General features: G+C 33.4%; 1 protein-coding gene across 1 annotated transcript; it reads left to right on the top strand.

Annotated features, from left to right (window-relative positions):
• Positions 1-581: 581 nt before the first annotated feature.
• LOC117319234 (multidrug resistance-associated protein 5-like) lies at positions 582-14,220 on the top strand (the record flags this gene model as incomplete). Its single annotated transcript, XM_033874067.1, is given in 18 exon segments — positions 582-719; positions 1,272-1,343; positions 2,000-2,124; positions 2,433-2,505; positions 2,720-2,923; positions 3,124-3,271; positions 3,740-3,862; positions 4,610-4,788; positions 7,168-7,297; positions 7,604-7,856; positions 8,121-8,307; positions 10,667-10,753; positions 10,883-11,066; positions 11,310-11,354; positions 11,357-11,468; positions 12,361-12,439; positions 13,030-13,143; positions 13,288-14,220. Coding segments are annotated over 18 exon segments (2,505 nt in total), but the record flags the coding sequence as incomplete, so codon positions are not given.
• Positions 14,221-15,705: the final 1,485 nt, after the last annotated feature.

Below are 15,705 nucleotides of genomic sequence, written 5' to 3'. Positions count from 1 at the left end.
ATATTGGAATCGTTTTCATTTTAGTGACTTGTTCTGGTAACTGAGGTTTAATCAGGATAACGTTAACTATCTGGAATGATTGACAATAACAACTACACTGTTATGCAATTAAAATCTGCTATCGAGGTTAGCAGCCATGATTCAAAATCGATTGCAAGGTCATGAAATGTCAAACGCGCTATGATAATATAACCCCTTCAATTTTATGAAATTATATCTCACCATTTATAAGGACGATACGCCCAATTTTATATCAACTGCCTTTAAATACAACAAAGCTAATCAATATCTGGCATATTCATAAAATGATTTCTGTTTAGATTGACAATAATAGAACACTTTCAATCCATGATACTATCAGTGAATATATATGGGAATATTCAAATATCAAAAAAGTATATCCTGTTGTATATTTGTCATAGAATCCTGGATTATCCTATGAACATGTGGTATGGATACTTCCTTATTTAAAGAATTGTATATATCTCTTTCAGCTACGATGGAAATAAAATACATATTAGATTCCTGATATATCGTGTCTGTGTACAATTATAATAATGCAATATATTTAATCCATACAGCGTTTTATGCTAGAAGATGAATTCACGCCGCCTGATCGCGATGTCAAAGACAAAGGGAATGCAATTGAGCTGAAAAGCACAGTGTTTATGTGGGATGGCGAGGGCAGCAAAGAGCCATCCGATAAACTTAAGCTAAAGGTTATGATATTTAAGTGAACAAGTGGTTTTGGTAACAATGCTATTACATGTACCTTTACGTGAGTGCATATGGAAATGCTACATTATATATCGATATGAGGACATCTTAACAATCCCTCCTCTAGTATAATAATTATAGCAAAACTACAATATATAATTGTTTTCTAAATTGATATACATATAAAATTATGATATCACTATTAAATTCGTTTAGTGTTTCTTTTTGTCTTGTAGTAATGTTGTAGCCATTCGGTTATGTATAATTGTTTTTTCGTTTAGAATCGCGTCGTCATCCGTCAACAACATCGCTAGTACTACAGAGTATAGACCTCACAGTCAGAAGGGTAAGATAAGTGAAACAAAATATTGGATTTTTAAAAATTAACACCGAAGCTCTTCAGTTTAAGTTTTGATACTCTTCATAATATTTAAGCTACTACAATAGATATAACAATATAACAGTTTTGGTAGGCCATTTTACTGAATGTCTTTTTTTTTTGTGAATAATCTTTTGAAGACAAGTCGTTAACTAGTTTTTTACCGTTTGTATAGGGTAAACATATCGGTATATGTGGTGCAGTTGGTTGTGGGAAGTCATCCTTGCTGCAGGCATTGATCGGAAGGGTGAGCTTTTATCTCTTGTCATGTTTTTTGCCGCCTCCGATGACCACTTTAGGCCCATATCATCACTGACGAGTCCTAGAAAGACGTAAACAGCTGTATAATGTCCCTCAGCATCACTGACGAGTCCTAGAAGGACTAAACAGCAGTATAATGCAGTTTGATTTATTTCATTATTTCATTTCGACTTTATTTTATCTAAAAGATGCTTAGATCTTGTGTAATTTGTACAGTCATGTGATCTACTAGTATATAATACGTTAGATGTAAATAGAAGAAGATAACTTTGTCAAGAATATTGATATCAGGACTTTTAATACATGGAATACAACAAATGAAGGAAAGATTTTTTTCTTAACTGCATTTTCTGTTCACATTATTGCTGAGAGCTTCTTTTGTTACACCTTCTTTAGTGGAATGTATTAATATCATTGAAATTCAGATCGGCCGGAAGCAAGTTCTTAACTGTGGGTCTACCAAATATACCAATTCGATTAAAAAATTCCTAAAACGAAATATTTCTGAGAAAGTAAAATTAAAATGGAGAAATGCAAAATAAAATATAAAGGATGTTTGTAAATGTTAGTAAGGAAAATTTAAATATATTCGACATTTGATAATACATTATAAGATATAAGAATATTTGGTTTTACTCCCAGATGCCGCTAATTACAGGACAAATTGCGGTTGATGGTCAGGTGGCGTATGCGGCACAACAGGCATGGATATTCAATGGAACACTCAGAGAAAACGTTCTCTTCGGAAAACCTTATCAAAATGATTGGTATGCCAAGGGACACATTGCAGCATTATATTAATATGTTTTATGATATATACGAACATAATCAACAAACAAACAAAATTATTTTATGGAGAAATAAATCTTCTTATGATAAACATTTTAAGTATTTTTAAAACATGCATAGTTGTCAAATGCATTCTAATTGTTCAATTTCTATAAATTATCAGCATGCCAATATAAATGAAGCCAACTGAAATGAGCCGAATTCACACGTACCAGTATACCAAAACATGGCAACAGATGGTGAGTAAATATGAATTGATAATTAATTTATTAAATCCATGATACAGGTACACTAAGGTTGTCCAAGCCTGTAGTTTGTACCAGGATATCCGCATACTGGCCAATGGAGACCTTACTGAGGTGAGCACATATTTGTGATCAGATTTTGTAGATGCAATTCACTAATTTCATCAGTGAAGTAGCAGTCAATAAAAAGGGAAAACATAACAGTGACATTAAGTGTGAAAAACTAAGAAATGTTTTAAGGAGCAACGATTTATAAAAAAGATAAACTAAATTTAGCCATAGTAAACACCACTGATGTCCATCATTTTACACACTATTTTATAATTAGATCGGCGATAAAGGAATAAACCTAAGTGGTGGCCAGAAACAGCGCGTGAGTCTGGCGCGTGCTGTCTACAGTAAAAGCGACATATATCTCCTTGACGACCCATTGTCCGCCGTTGACGTCCACGTCGGTCAGCATTTGTTCCACAAGTGTATTGATAAAGTTTTGAAGAATAAAACCGTTGTCTTGGTAACTCATCAACTCCAGGTAAATAATCAGATATGAAATCAATAATATTACAATGTCCTCGTAGCAATTTGGATTTAAAAAAGTTAATTTTACAGTTGAATATACGGTGGAAACACTTTCTCCTCGTGAAAGAGTGAATACTCAACAAAATGTTCCAATTCATTCCAAAGTGGACATGACAGACTTACTATTTAACGTTTATGATTATTTCTTAACAGTATTTAAAACACTGTGACGAAATTTACGTTATGGATGATGGTGAAATAATCGAGCACGGAACACATGATTCGCTGTTGGCACTGCATGGACAATATACTAAAGTGATGGCACAGTATAATTCAAAAATGTACGATATCGATACAACAGGTAACGATACCACGGATTTTTTTTAAATTCCTGTTCCTTAATAAGAACCTAAACTAATAGGATATATATTATTATTTCCCTGTTCCAGAATCTTTTTCATTGTCCGCCCTTTTCTTGACATTAAACATCACCGAAAATACTTGGTTTGATATCGGGAATGGACATATTCAAATTTTAGTGTTTTTTTACTATCATCATCGACTCAATATTCCACTATGTAGATGCAGTCATGTTTGTATAAAATTAAAATCAGTTTATATTTGAATAAATTATCGTGCTTGTGTACTACATTATGTAGGTACCTGTAAATGAAGCTGTCAACATATTTAGTTCATAACTGATACCACATAACATATCTAATGAAGATATCAATATATTTTACTATTTTTCAAATAAGGAAATGATAAATACATAAAAAGACAGATATCTACTGATGTTGTAGAATGAATTATGTCCATTATATTGCAGACGATCACAGCATAGAGGAAGATGACACTTACAAGGAATCAATTGATATGAAAACAAATCAGCAGCAGAATGCCAAGAACAAATCAATAGCTGCAGCTTCGCTCGGTCAAAACTACGAAAAAGGTTTGTAAATGCATTCAGTATTGGCTGTAATCTTCAACTGATTTTATAGATAACTTTTTATCTGCCATTATGCCATTATGAATAATTGCTTCACAGCCTTTTCCTTTTTGAGATATTAGTGAGACTTTTTTCTTGTTGGTGAAACCATATTTAAAGGTAATGAAAATGAACTAACACGAGTAAGATAACCGTTTTTGGGGGACCGCTATATATGATTTCTTTTATTTATCTATTTATTTATTCATTTTTGCTTTTTGTTTTTGTTTTTGTTTTTTTTTTTTTGTTATATTTTTTTGTTTGTTATTTTTTAAGTAAAAATATATTAGACGGAAATCGAATAGGCATATGACACACAGGGAGTTTTTTAAAAAGCGAAATTGTCAAATATAGTTTGATCCTCTAATTACATGATACGACCACGGCTTCTTTTTCATCTAAGATAACGCTTACTATGTGCTCACATGCAGCTATTTGGTCAGTTCAAGCTACAAAAAGTTACATCTTCCGCGTAATATGTGAGGCAAAATTAAGTGTCATGTAATTTTGCATTATGTGTATACGTGTTTGCGTTGACACACACAGTCGTCGTCGTCGGTAATTTCTCTCATCCTGACATTTACTTACACTATTATGAGAAGAAGGTAACGCAATTATCAAAATTAACACTTAACGTTCCATTTGTGTAGCGAATATCGTAAGGCCAATGACTTGGAATCATGTTTGATACGTAAGTGTTTTCCATTTCAGGTACTTTAACAAACAGAGAAACTTCAGCAGCTGGCGACATCACTAGGGGGACATACATGAGCTACATCAACGCAGGTGGCGGCAAAAGAGTGACAGCTTTGGTGCTCTTGCTTCATATGTGTTTCGCATCTTCTGTTGCGTTCAGTGAATGGTGGCTAGGAATTTGGATCGAACAGACAGTAGGTTCAGCTTCAATTATCATTTCAGATTTCGATTTTACTAGATTGTAATATGTTACTAACAATGGTATCGACATAATAATATAAATATAAAGAATTGTTTTGTTTTAATTTCTGTACCAGGATCGAAGTGTATTTACAATGGGGAACTTAATATTTTACTTGATGCGCTATCCTTTTATTATACTTGGGCACCACAACATTCCATATCACATAACAAAAATAAATATTCTTATATAAAGTGTTTGAACAGCGATGAGATTAATGCTACAGGCAATCCATACCGGAAGCACAAGGATTTCTCTGGAGGTCGTATCTCCAGGTCGTCAGATTGTTATAGTGCCTTTTCAATATTCGTGCACCCTCCCGAAATTAATTCAATGAATTCTTGAATACTTTCTAGTATTATATTCCGGTTTTGCCCAGCTGACGAGGAAAATTTCAAAGGAATCGGCTGTATTCATAATGTCAATATTTGTTCTCAATTATCGGCGTGCTTTAAATTTCAAAATGGTATATCGTATGATTATTTTTTCAAGGGCTGGTGTGACAAGTAGTTCTGTATTTATTCTTGCGCAAGAATAATCACAAGTCAACATCGCTACTTACGTACATTGGGTTTGGTTAGTTTTACATTGTATCTAGAGAGAATACAACACAAGTGTAAATATATATTTATGCTCCCCGAACAAAGTAGGTGAGCATCATTTAGGGACATATCAGTATCGCGCATTTATTTCTTCCATCAAAATTTATAAATGTGTAATTCAACTTTGTTTCGGTGTGTGGATGAAAAGCAACGTAGAATTTTTTTTTGATGGACTACCATCAGATATGGTGAGATTCAATTCAAATTAGGAACAGTCATGCGACTTTCCTTTGCTGTCTGAGAAAAATAATCGCAATACATTGGCTTTTGAATCCTCATTATTTGATTTAAAAATACTAACGCCTGTTGTGGTAGCTTGGGAGACATATGTAACGTCTTTCGTTACAATTGAAACAGGTTACTACTGTTCGTCCCAATAACATTATATTCTATATCAATACGATAAATCTTTATGCCATAACCAACACGGAAAGCTACAACATAACCATCTGTAATGTGAAGAACTATGAATTTGCAGTTTTGTCTTTTTATAGATGATGATGATGATGATGATGATGATGATTGTCTATCATTCTTTTCAGACTTCGCCAGCAGTAGTAATACTTCCTTCCCGAACTCAATTCAAATGCGACAAACTTGTCAGTTGTAGAGAATATTACATTATCAACCGAGCAAACAACAAATAAAACATTTTCGTTGCAAATGGAAGAGTTTCAGGAAAATAAGGACTGGTATTTAAATATCTATATTTATACAACTATAGTTATAGCCGGATTAGCTGCCTTAAAAGCACTAGCAGTCGGAAAGGTAAGTAATCCCTACTTCTTACATGTCGACAGTCAGTCGCTAAAGTATGTACTCCTTTAAAATCGATAAAAAAACTAATGGTTTATGCACATTAAAATTAAACAAGGAAAATTAATTGTAAAGCTTTTGCCCTGTTTTTCTATGGCAAAGCATAGATTATACAGTAATTGCTGTGATAGGCTATCGCCAATCGACCACTTTTGTGACGACCGATATTATTTTGATTATATAGTTTTCGCTATTGAGAATTTTCACAGATTTTGTGACGTTATAAGAGTATCTATAAAAAAAGATAACGTATTTACGATGTAAGTGACGAATGCTTTATAAAATGGTACTACAACACTATTATCAATCGTCATTGACCAACATCAATCCCGTCAAAACATCATCAGGTTTTTCATTATCAGTCTTCAAGGCATCATTGTAAAGAACCGTAGTAATGCTATGATAAAATACATTTCAACTAAGATTGCAATATATATATTTAAAAAAATCAATCAACAACGTTCTCTTAGCGCTTTCTCTCCATCTTGGGAACTCCCAAGATGGAGAGAAAGCGCTAAGAGAACGTTGTTAAGTTTTTTGTTTTAAAATTATTATTCCGTCCGTAAGGATCAAATAACGTTTTTATTGTATATATATATAATAATAATACTAATAATGCAAATAAATAAATAAATAAATAAAAAATTCTAAAAGGATTTTTTGATAAAATGCAATTAGCAATGTATTTTTTTGCTCGTGTGGAGCGACTCCTGCTCAGTGAAGAGCAGTTATCTTTCTTCTCTAAACTACCCTCGTAAAGAACAATTATAGAAAATTGATATACCGTAATTAGAAAACAGTCACAAATGAATAGAATAAATCAATGTTGTGCTAGGGCTGCTCGAAATATCTCATGATTTGAACTTTTTTCCCTAGTCAAATTAAAGAAAATGATTTATGGATTTGTCATGCAGGTGATGGTTAGGGCATCTGTCAAGCTATATAACAAGGCCGTAAGAAGAATTATGCATGCTCCAATGCAGTACTTTGACGCAAATCCGTCTGGTAGACTCCTAAACCGATTCTTGCGGGACGTAGATGAAGGCTAGTAAATCTATAAAAATAGAAGCCATTATGGTCGTAGTGTAAATTGTGCTCCTAATCATACTGTCTATTTTAGCATGGGCCATTAAGAAAGAATTTGTTCATGATTAAACCTGAAATAACCTTTTGAATGTTGGTATGTGTTTTTTTTATTTGTTTGTTTTTTGTAAATCCAAGTTTAGAAAACTTTCAGATTTCCTCTAAAATGTATAAATGTCATAATGCGGGACTTCATACACATACGTTAAATTATGAGACTCACGTTACTGTTACAGCTGATATATTCATTCCGAATCTGTTGGATAGCCCTACTTCAATCGATGATGGTGATACTTCTGGCCCTCGTCACTACGACCTACAACTTCCCATGGTTTCTCATCGCATTTGTTCCAATTGTGTTTTACTTCTACATTATCAAAGTCATATCATCCGTGTCCATTCGTAATTTCAAACGACTTGAAAATGTGTTGAGGTCACCACTTATAAACCATGTGACCATATCATGCAATGGACTTAGTACCATTGTTGCTTACTCACAAGAAAAAAACTTCATTGATAGGTAAGCAATGGAATAGGAACGCATAGCTTTACTTGTGAATTAACATTTTTACTATTCAGTAACTCAGACTAGTTTTCAACAATATAATATATAAATAAATCAATCTCTTCTCTGTATATCGCTAGAATACATTGCTCAGATGGGGAATGGATTATGAAAATATTTACAAAGATTTTCAGCAGAAATCGTTTACGCAAACTAACTGAAAAATAACAAAAAAGAGAAAATAAACTCATATCACCTGTATTTGTATATTCATTATAGATGTGGTCGTTACTCGGACACGACTTCCATGAGTCTGTTGTTGTTTGAAGCCAGTATGAGGTGGATGAGCACGAGAATAGGCGTTGGGGGTGTTGCTGTAGCAGTTGTTACGACTATCACTGTGCTGTTCACTAAGGGCACCGTGCCCACTGCCTTGGCAGCACTGTCTCTCACGATGTCCGTCAAGGTAGATTATCCAAAACATTCACCACATAGTCTTTTCAATTTCACTGAATCACTTATGTATGTCAGTACACAAAAACAAATATCTACCTAGGATGGTATTCAATCATCGGGCGTCTTAACCCACAGTTTAGCTCTTCAGCAGCCACACGAATACAACCTACAGACAGACTATTTAGAATAAATGTAATCTTTACCCTACACAATATATGTACATGCAAATGTATATCAATTTACACCATACAGTAAATGTCTAGAGAAAGATATGCGTATAAGTTTGTAAGTCGCTTTGTCAATGTAAGAAAGCTGTGTAAGAAACATCTATCTTACGTACATGTAGCATTTCAGGACTCGCACAGCTAAATATTTTACTATATTTTATTACTTGTGACTCCATCTACTCCACCGCTCATTGGAAGTTCAAATGGTGTTTTCACTACCTGCAAAATGATATTATCGTATACGCTTAATGACATATAAGAACACACGGGTACTCAAAAATACATTAATCCTGATATTTACAATGGATTTGATAGGGAAATCCCTCACTTCGGGAATTCCTGCCCTTTTTCACCTGTATTCCTGCGTCATTCGATTTTCATTAGTAATGTATTTTTTTTTCAAATCTTCAGACATTACTCTTTATTCTAGTGAATAGAAAGTACCCACTAGTATATCAGATAATGATTATTTGAAAAAAAAATCCTACAAACCTCAGAAAACATGTTCAAGGTCTCTTGGTTCAAGTAAAACAGGAGATGTTTTGATGATTTAGTTGTGTGTTGTGCGAGTCTTTTAACGCGTGCGTCATCTGCGACCATGCATTTATCTTACCCAGAGATAAACTGATGAAAATCCCAATACCAATAAGTAAGAAAGAAAAGACAATTTGGTAAGGGATAATTTCACGCTTAAATACTGTACTACAACAGTCACAGGAGGTTATCATGTCATGTGTCATAAAACATACAGAACATAAAATAACTGGACAATGAGAGGACACTGAAGGAAAGCCATACATAATGCTATGTAACATGTTCTCAAATAACAAAAACAACGAAATGTTTTCGTCCAAGTTAGTCCCGTGGCCAGAATTTGTTAAGTTTTTGTCACTGGGTGTATTTGGACCTTGCGAGTGTAGCATATTCTCAAACATTTTAGGGTGTTAGATTCACCAAAATTTCGTAAAAATGACATCCCCCATGTTCATAACACATCCCCCCACCCCACACACACACAATTGAGTATATTTGTGTAGATTTTAAATACAGCTCTAGCCATGCAAGTAGCATTCCACCAAGAAAACCAATTCACGCAGAAAAGATCGAATATCCGTATCGAGCTCCTGTCTGCCTGTTTATCTATGAAGCTGTCAAAATCACCACACTTCGAAATATCGGCATCTCGTAGCGATGGAGATCGACAGTAGCTCCGAATAGCCTTAAGCTATGACTGAAATTCCAATGCCAATTGTGACGTCAGGTAGTGACGTAGTATTATTTAAAAAGTGGCAGAACAATAACAAAAATACAAGTGTATTTTTTAAATACAAATTAAGTAATGTGTATTACATCAGTTTCAAGTGTTTGTGATAGAAGTTTTACTTTGATGTTGATAATTTGATAACGGATACATCAAATGTAGACGAATTACACATTCGGCTGAGAAGCCTGAAATTTGTGTGCAAACTTATACTTTACCAAAAATGATCTTTTAGAATGTCATTTTTCGTTTGGTGTATACTTCAAATAAAGAAACTTAGAAATGAAGAAATCTGGAGGTGATGTGGGAGAAAAAGACTCGTATGTTTAGATGTAGGATAGGATTATCCCTATTCTACATACACACATATGTTACCTCCTTTGTTTCTCATTTTTATATCCCCGATTTGAACTTGATTGAAATGGTGTATGTTGTTCATGAAGCAGAGCAAATTTTTATTGTTGGTATTTTGGACCTAAAGCATCAATGTGGCTGCAAAGTGGAACTCTGTGTATTCAAATGTTAAGGAATTGGAAACTGAACAAATGCTTCTACATTTGTAACATCAATTCAGTGATATTTCTCTGAAAAAGAAGGGGTGTTCAAAGCTCGATATGTGGTTGTGGATTAAAAACGTAATACAAAGGAAAAAAAAACCTGTCAAATTGGGTAAGGTATAAAAAATGTTACTACATCGTGTACTTGGATCCTATCCAGCGAAACATTTTTATTATAAATGTAATTTCCAATTAGTTCCATGCTTTTACCATTATTATCATACAGTACCATTAAGTGAGTGGAACTCGAGAACTTCGATCTTATTCTGATATGTTTTGTCATTGTAATGCCTTTCACCAATCTCTATAATTACACGATTCCAGGTGTCATCCCTAATCCAGTTCTTTGCTCGTATGATGAATGAGACGGAAGCTAGATTTACATCTATAGAACGAATGCATGAGTATGAGGTATATATACATAGAATGTACACATAATGGTCATTTTAAAAATTAGTTTCAAGTTTGAAATTTTCCTGATTATATACATCTTTTCCCAAGTTCTACAACCTTCATTCAATGTACCAATTGACCTTTTAGAACACCGTTATAGAAAAGGAATCTGGGATTATGCAAGTGGACAAAAAATGGCCAAATGAAGGCAGGATAGTATTTTCAGATGTGATGATGAAGTATCGCGTTGACATGGATCCCGTGCTCCATAACATCAGTTTCGATATCCTTCCTAAACAAAAGGTCGGCATTGTTGGCCGCACGGGAGCAGGTAGGATAAAACTCAATCAGAGGAAGACTTATCAAATAAGTATAAACCTTAATTATTGCTTTGAACAAAACACACACACACACACATATGTTCAGTGAATTTATATGTAACGTTTTTCTCGCATCATTTCTATGTTATGCACGTACAAAGTTAAACTAAACATTTCTTGCAAACATGATAACCAAATGTTTTGATAATTTTGATAATGCGTGCATCTATAGTTAACTTTGGCTATATATACAGGAAAATCATCTCTGGCAGCTGCGCTGTTTAGACTGACCGACCTATCGGTGGTCACGTGACTATTGATAACGTCGAAATTGGCAATATATCCCGGAAACGTCTACGTTCCAGTTTATCGTCGATTCCACAGGATCCCGTACTTTTTGCTGGTACACTTAGGCAAGTTTGTACACAAAATCAGTGTTTGCTAAAGCTTCTTTTAGTTTTTGATTCTTTTTCATTGGTCATACTAACAACCATAACGTAATACGGTAATGAATGCTAGTTAAAATATCAGCATGCATATAGGTATGCAGATATGTAGTCTTCATGATTTTTTTAATGTTTGAAATATAAATCTTGAAGATAATTAATTTGTCAGAGACAACGGTAATCTTTTTATATCAAAATAACCAAACTCGATAAAGTTTCAGGGAGGATATTTTCAAGATTATCTAAAAATGCATGAAAGACGGACATAACATTTCACTTTATGAATTACCCCTTTCAAAATGTTTATTATTCCATGAAAATATCCTCTCAATTCAACAGAATGCTTAGAAAGATATATATTGCAACAATATTGCATTTTGAGGATTAGTAGAACATCAATAAACGTATCGACTATTTGTAAACCACAGAATCCTGATGATAAGATGTTGCAAAACAAAACAATACAATAAACAATATCATCGTCATATTTACTGAATTTCAAAATAATATCTCCAGTTTATAGTACTTTATGGATGACAGTGTATATGTTTTCTTATGTAATGATCTTTGTTGTGATCATATGTGATTAGAACAATCACTCAACACACCAGATCTGACATTTTATGACACAGCAGAACTGTATTGAAAAAAAACCTTCGAATGTAAAACGTTCTTTAGCTAACATGATAATAATTTACTACTATCTGATTGAGAAGATTCTGTGAATGTCAATAATGGATCGTTTTTTAATTAGGCGGTATGTTTGTGATTTATAAAAAATGCCCTGGTTTCTATATTGTTATTTTGAAATGTGACATTCACTAACATTTCTATTTTAAATATACCTTTAACTTTTCAGGTATAATCTGGATCCTTTTGACATGTACACTGACGCAAAAGTGTGGGCAGCACTAGAACAAGTTCACATGAAGGAAAAAGTATGTATAAAATGCCATATTTTCAAACATTTAATAGCATTCTAAATAATCATCTACTAATTTAAATTCAAATCCTGATGTATGAGTGTGTATATTTACCACTGTCAACGAAATAAATCCTGACGTTATAAAACGATGTTTTGTATTTTGAACTAAAATACTACTTTGAACCAAGCGTTTTTTTCCGATTCAGTCTGTCCGAAATGACAAACTTGAATACCTTTGAAAAATTGAATGGCTATGAACTTGAACATCTGTCATAATTAAACGATTTCGATTAAGCAATGCTTTGTGAAGTTGTATTTCAGTCGTATGAAAATTTAATATTGATGAAAATATAAAAATCTCTACAATAAAACCACTTTATCGATTGCGTTTATGTCTATAAATCATTCCCACATTTCAAAATAAATTGTCTACATTTTAACTTTTTTTGGTGTTTTAATTGTTTCCGCTAAATTTTGTTTACACCAATAGTTCGTTCTCTCTCTCTCTCTCTCTCTCTCTCTCTCTCTCTCTCTCTCTCTCTCTCTCTCTCTCTCTCCATAAACAACAATTCAATTGTTCTATTTACTTATTTATTTATTAAGATGCAACTTCTTGACCAGACTCTTGACTTACGTATCGAGGAAAATGGAGAAAACTTTTCCGTGGGTGAACGACAACTTATATGTTTGGCACGTGCAATCCTGCGACAAAACAAGGTAAGAAGTCGCAGGAACGTCTAACTGTTATGGTAAAATCAGACAATTATTGAAAAAGATTTCCGATATTAGCTGATGTTTTATGTTCAATGTATATTTGATGACATTTCCCTGTATTTTTTCACATATCATATTACTTTTCAGATCCTGGTACTGGACGAAGCTACAGCGTCAATTGACACGTCTACAGATGTCATGATACAGGAGACGATCCGGGAGAGTTTCGCTGACTGTACTGTCCTGACGATCGCCCACAGACTCAACACCGTCTTACACTGTGACGTCATACTCGTCATGGACGCTGGAAAGGTGATAGAAATGGGCAATCCACAGACCTTGTTACAGAATCCTTCTTCGCATTTCAACAATATGAATCGTGCTCAAAACATGCTGTAATTAGACGCTTGCTATTGATAAATATCCCTATGATGTTTTATATTTAACATTGCCACTTTTCTTTGTTTGATGTTTTTGATTAAGCTTTAATAAAATTGCCCTGGTATATCAGAAATACACTGTTGTACACCTATGACGATGTCACAGAAATCATGAGAAAGGCATTTCAATGCTTCCGCTAGGGATCGAATCAAGGATCTCTTGACGTCTAGTTTTACTCTCATACCGAGCCGAGCGGTATAATATATCAAGCATTTACCATGTTATATGATTCATGTTTCTCTTTATCACAATTGTATGACACCACATTACTAATAAAAACCAAACATATGCCAGATTATCAATGTATATATCGCCAAATTAATATGCACAAACGATGTACACTTTGGGAACATCTGATATGATACTAGATATGAAGTGAGGTTCTCCAAAACGATAAGCATTTCCATAATGATGAACTGATATTCCAATAATAACAAAGAACTCATAGAAATTGTTAGATAATTTGCCCTCTTCCTCCCCTACTCGTTCTTGCAACCTTAGATTAGATTAGGTTTAAATGTTTGTAGGCATATTGGCGTTTTTAAGTGATGGCAGTATCAAGTCTATCCACCATCTTTAGGACAACTTTTCAGTCAAGATGGCGGCGTTGTTACTATGAATATCTCCATCTTTTGGACTATGGCGTTTTCAGAGTGGCGTTTTTGGAGTGAATATTCCCATCTTTTTGACAATTTTTATGTTCAGTGTGTATCTATATGTGCTAAGGCACATTTTGATTATTGGTATTTTAACTAATAAATGCTCAATTTCGATGAAGTATGTATTTGTGTGGTTTTTTTTTTTTTTTGGTTTTTTTTACATAATTATTGTCCAAAGCAGAGAATTACCTGTGTGCATTCTAATACTAAGTACTTACATTAGCCTTACAAGAAGTTATAACTAGTATTATTACATTTACTGACTTATTCTCTATATTAACACTACAATAAGCATTTGCATTCCTTTTCCTTGGGTCGAAAGATTCATGTAATTGATGTCAGGTTGTTACAGATATATAGTTTTACACACATTTTGATATTTTTAATGAATACTAACATATAATTTTACACACATTTTGATATATTTTAATGAATACTAACAGAAATAGGACCAAGCAATTATACATATAACATATATTTAGTTACGTTAAAACTGCAAGTAGCCTGGGGATCTATTATATTGAATGATCAAAGTAGTCACTTATTTTTATTTCTTCCTATTTCCTATTTCCACATTTTCTTTGTAATAAGTATGCAATTGATATTGTATATGATATTGTATATGATATTGTATATGGTATTGTATATGCCTAATGTTACTCTTTGCAAAGGTAAACCTTATTCATTTCATAATAATTACAAAACAAGTTATACCAGCTTATACCAGCTCATATTATCACTCGAGTTGGCCCGGATGGAAGAGCGCGAGGAAGAAAATCGCAGTACCAGGGGAAAACCCACCTGGTCGGGGATATGATGCTCATTAGTAATGCAAGTGACACGTTAAACTATGCTTTTAAGATCTTTCTCGCTGCTTTTTGCAGTCAACATTTTTCAATTTTCCATATTTTTCATATCATGCAGAAATACCACGATCATTGACCTAAAATTACTGAAAACCTCCGCACTTTGCAATGACCAAAATTTGTTTAGTTTCATAATATGAAATGGCAATTCTTTCGAAATACTGAATATTAATATATTTTGGCTCTCAAGATCAATTGACAAGTACATCACCACATACCCTTCATACGTCACTATAACAGAAGAATGTTTATTTTTAAGTTCTTACCGTCCATGCACAATATAAGTCTATATATGATAGGGAATATACACAGCTATATTGTGTAGGAGGGATTTCAAAGTTGTTAAGTAAATTCTAATAATGAGAGGTAATAACTTTTAAGTAATCAATTAAAGCAGTAACAGTATTCATACATGCATGTTTCAATTTTATAATACCAGTTTATATATTATATATATTAAACACACAGCGTAAGAAGTGTTCTCTAACGATATTTCGAGATCATAGATTTTAACTTTATTCACTCAAAATCAAAAACGCTTGCCATAAGAATCGCACTTTAAATGCTTTAAAGCCCCAACAAACAAATAACAAACTACC

The sequence above is a fragment of the Pecten maximus genome, unplaced genomic scaffold (genome assembly GCF_902652985.1).
Source record: "Pecten maximus unplaced genomic scaffold, xPecMax1.1, whole genome shotgun sequence".
In the NCBI taxonomy this organism is placed as follows: domain Eukaryota; kingdom Metazoa; phylum Mollusca; class Bivalvia; order Pectinida; family Pectinidae; genus Pecten; species Pecten maximus.
This window is presented reverse-complemented; position numbering and strand designations above follow the sequence as displayed.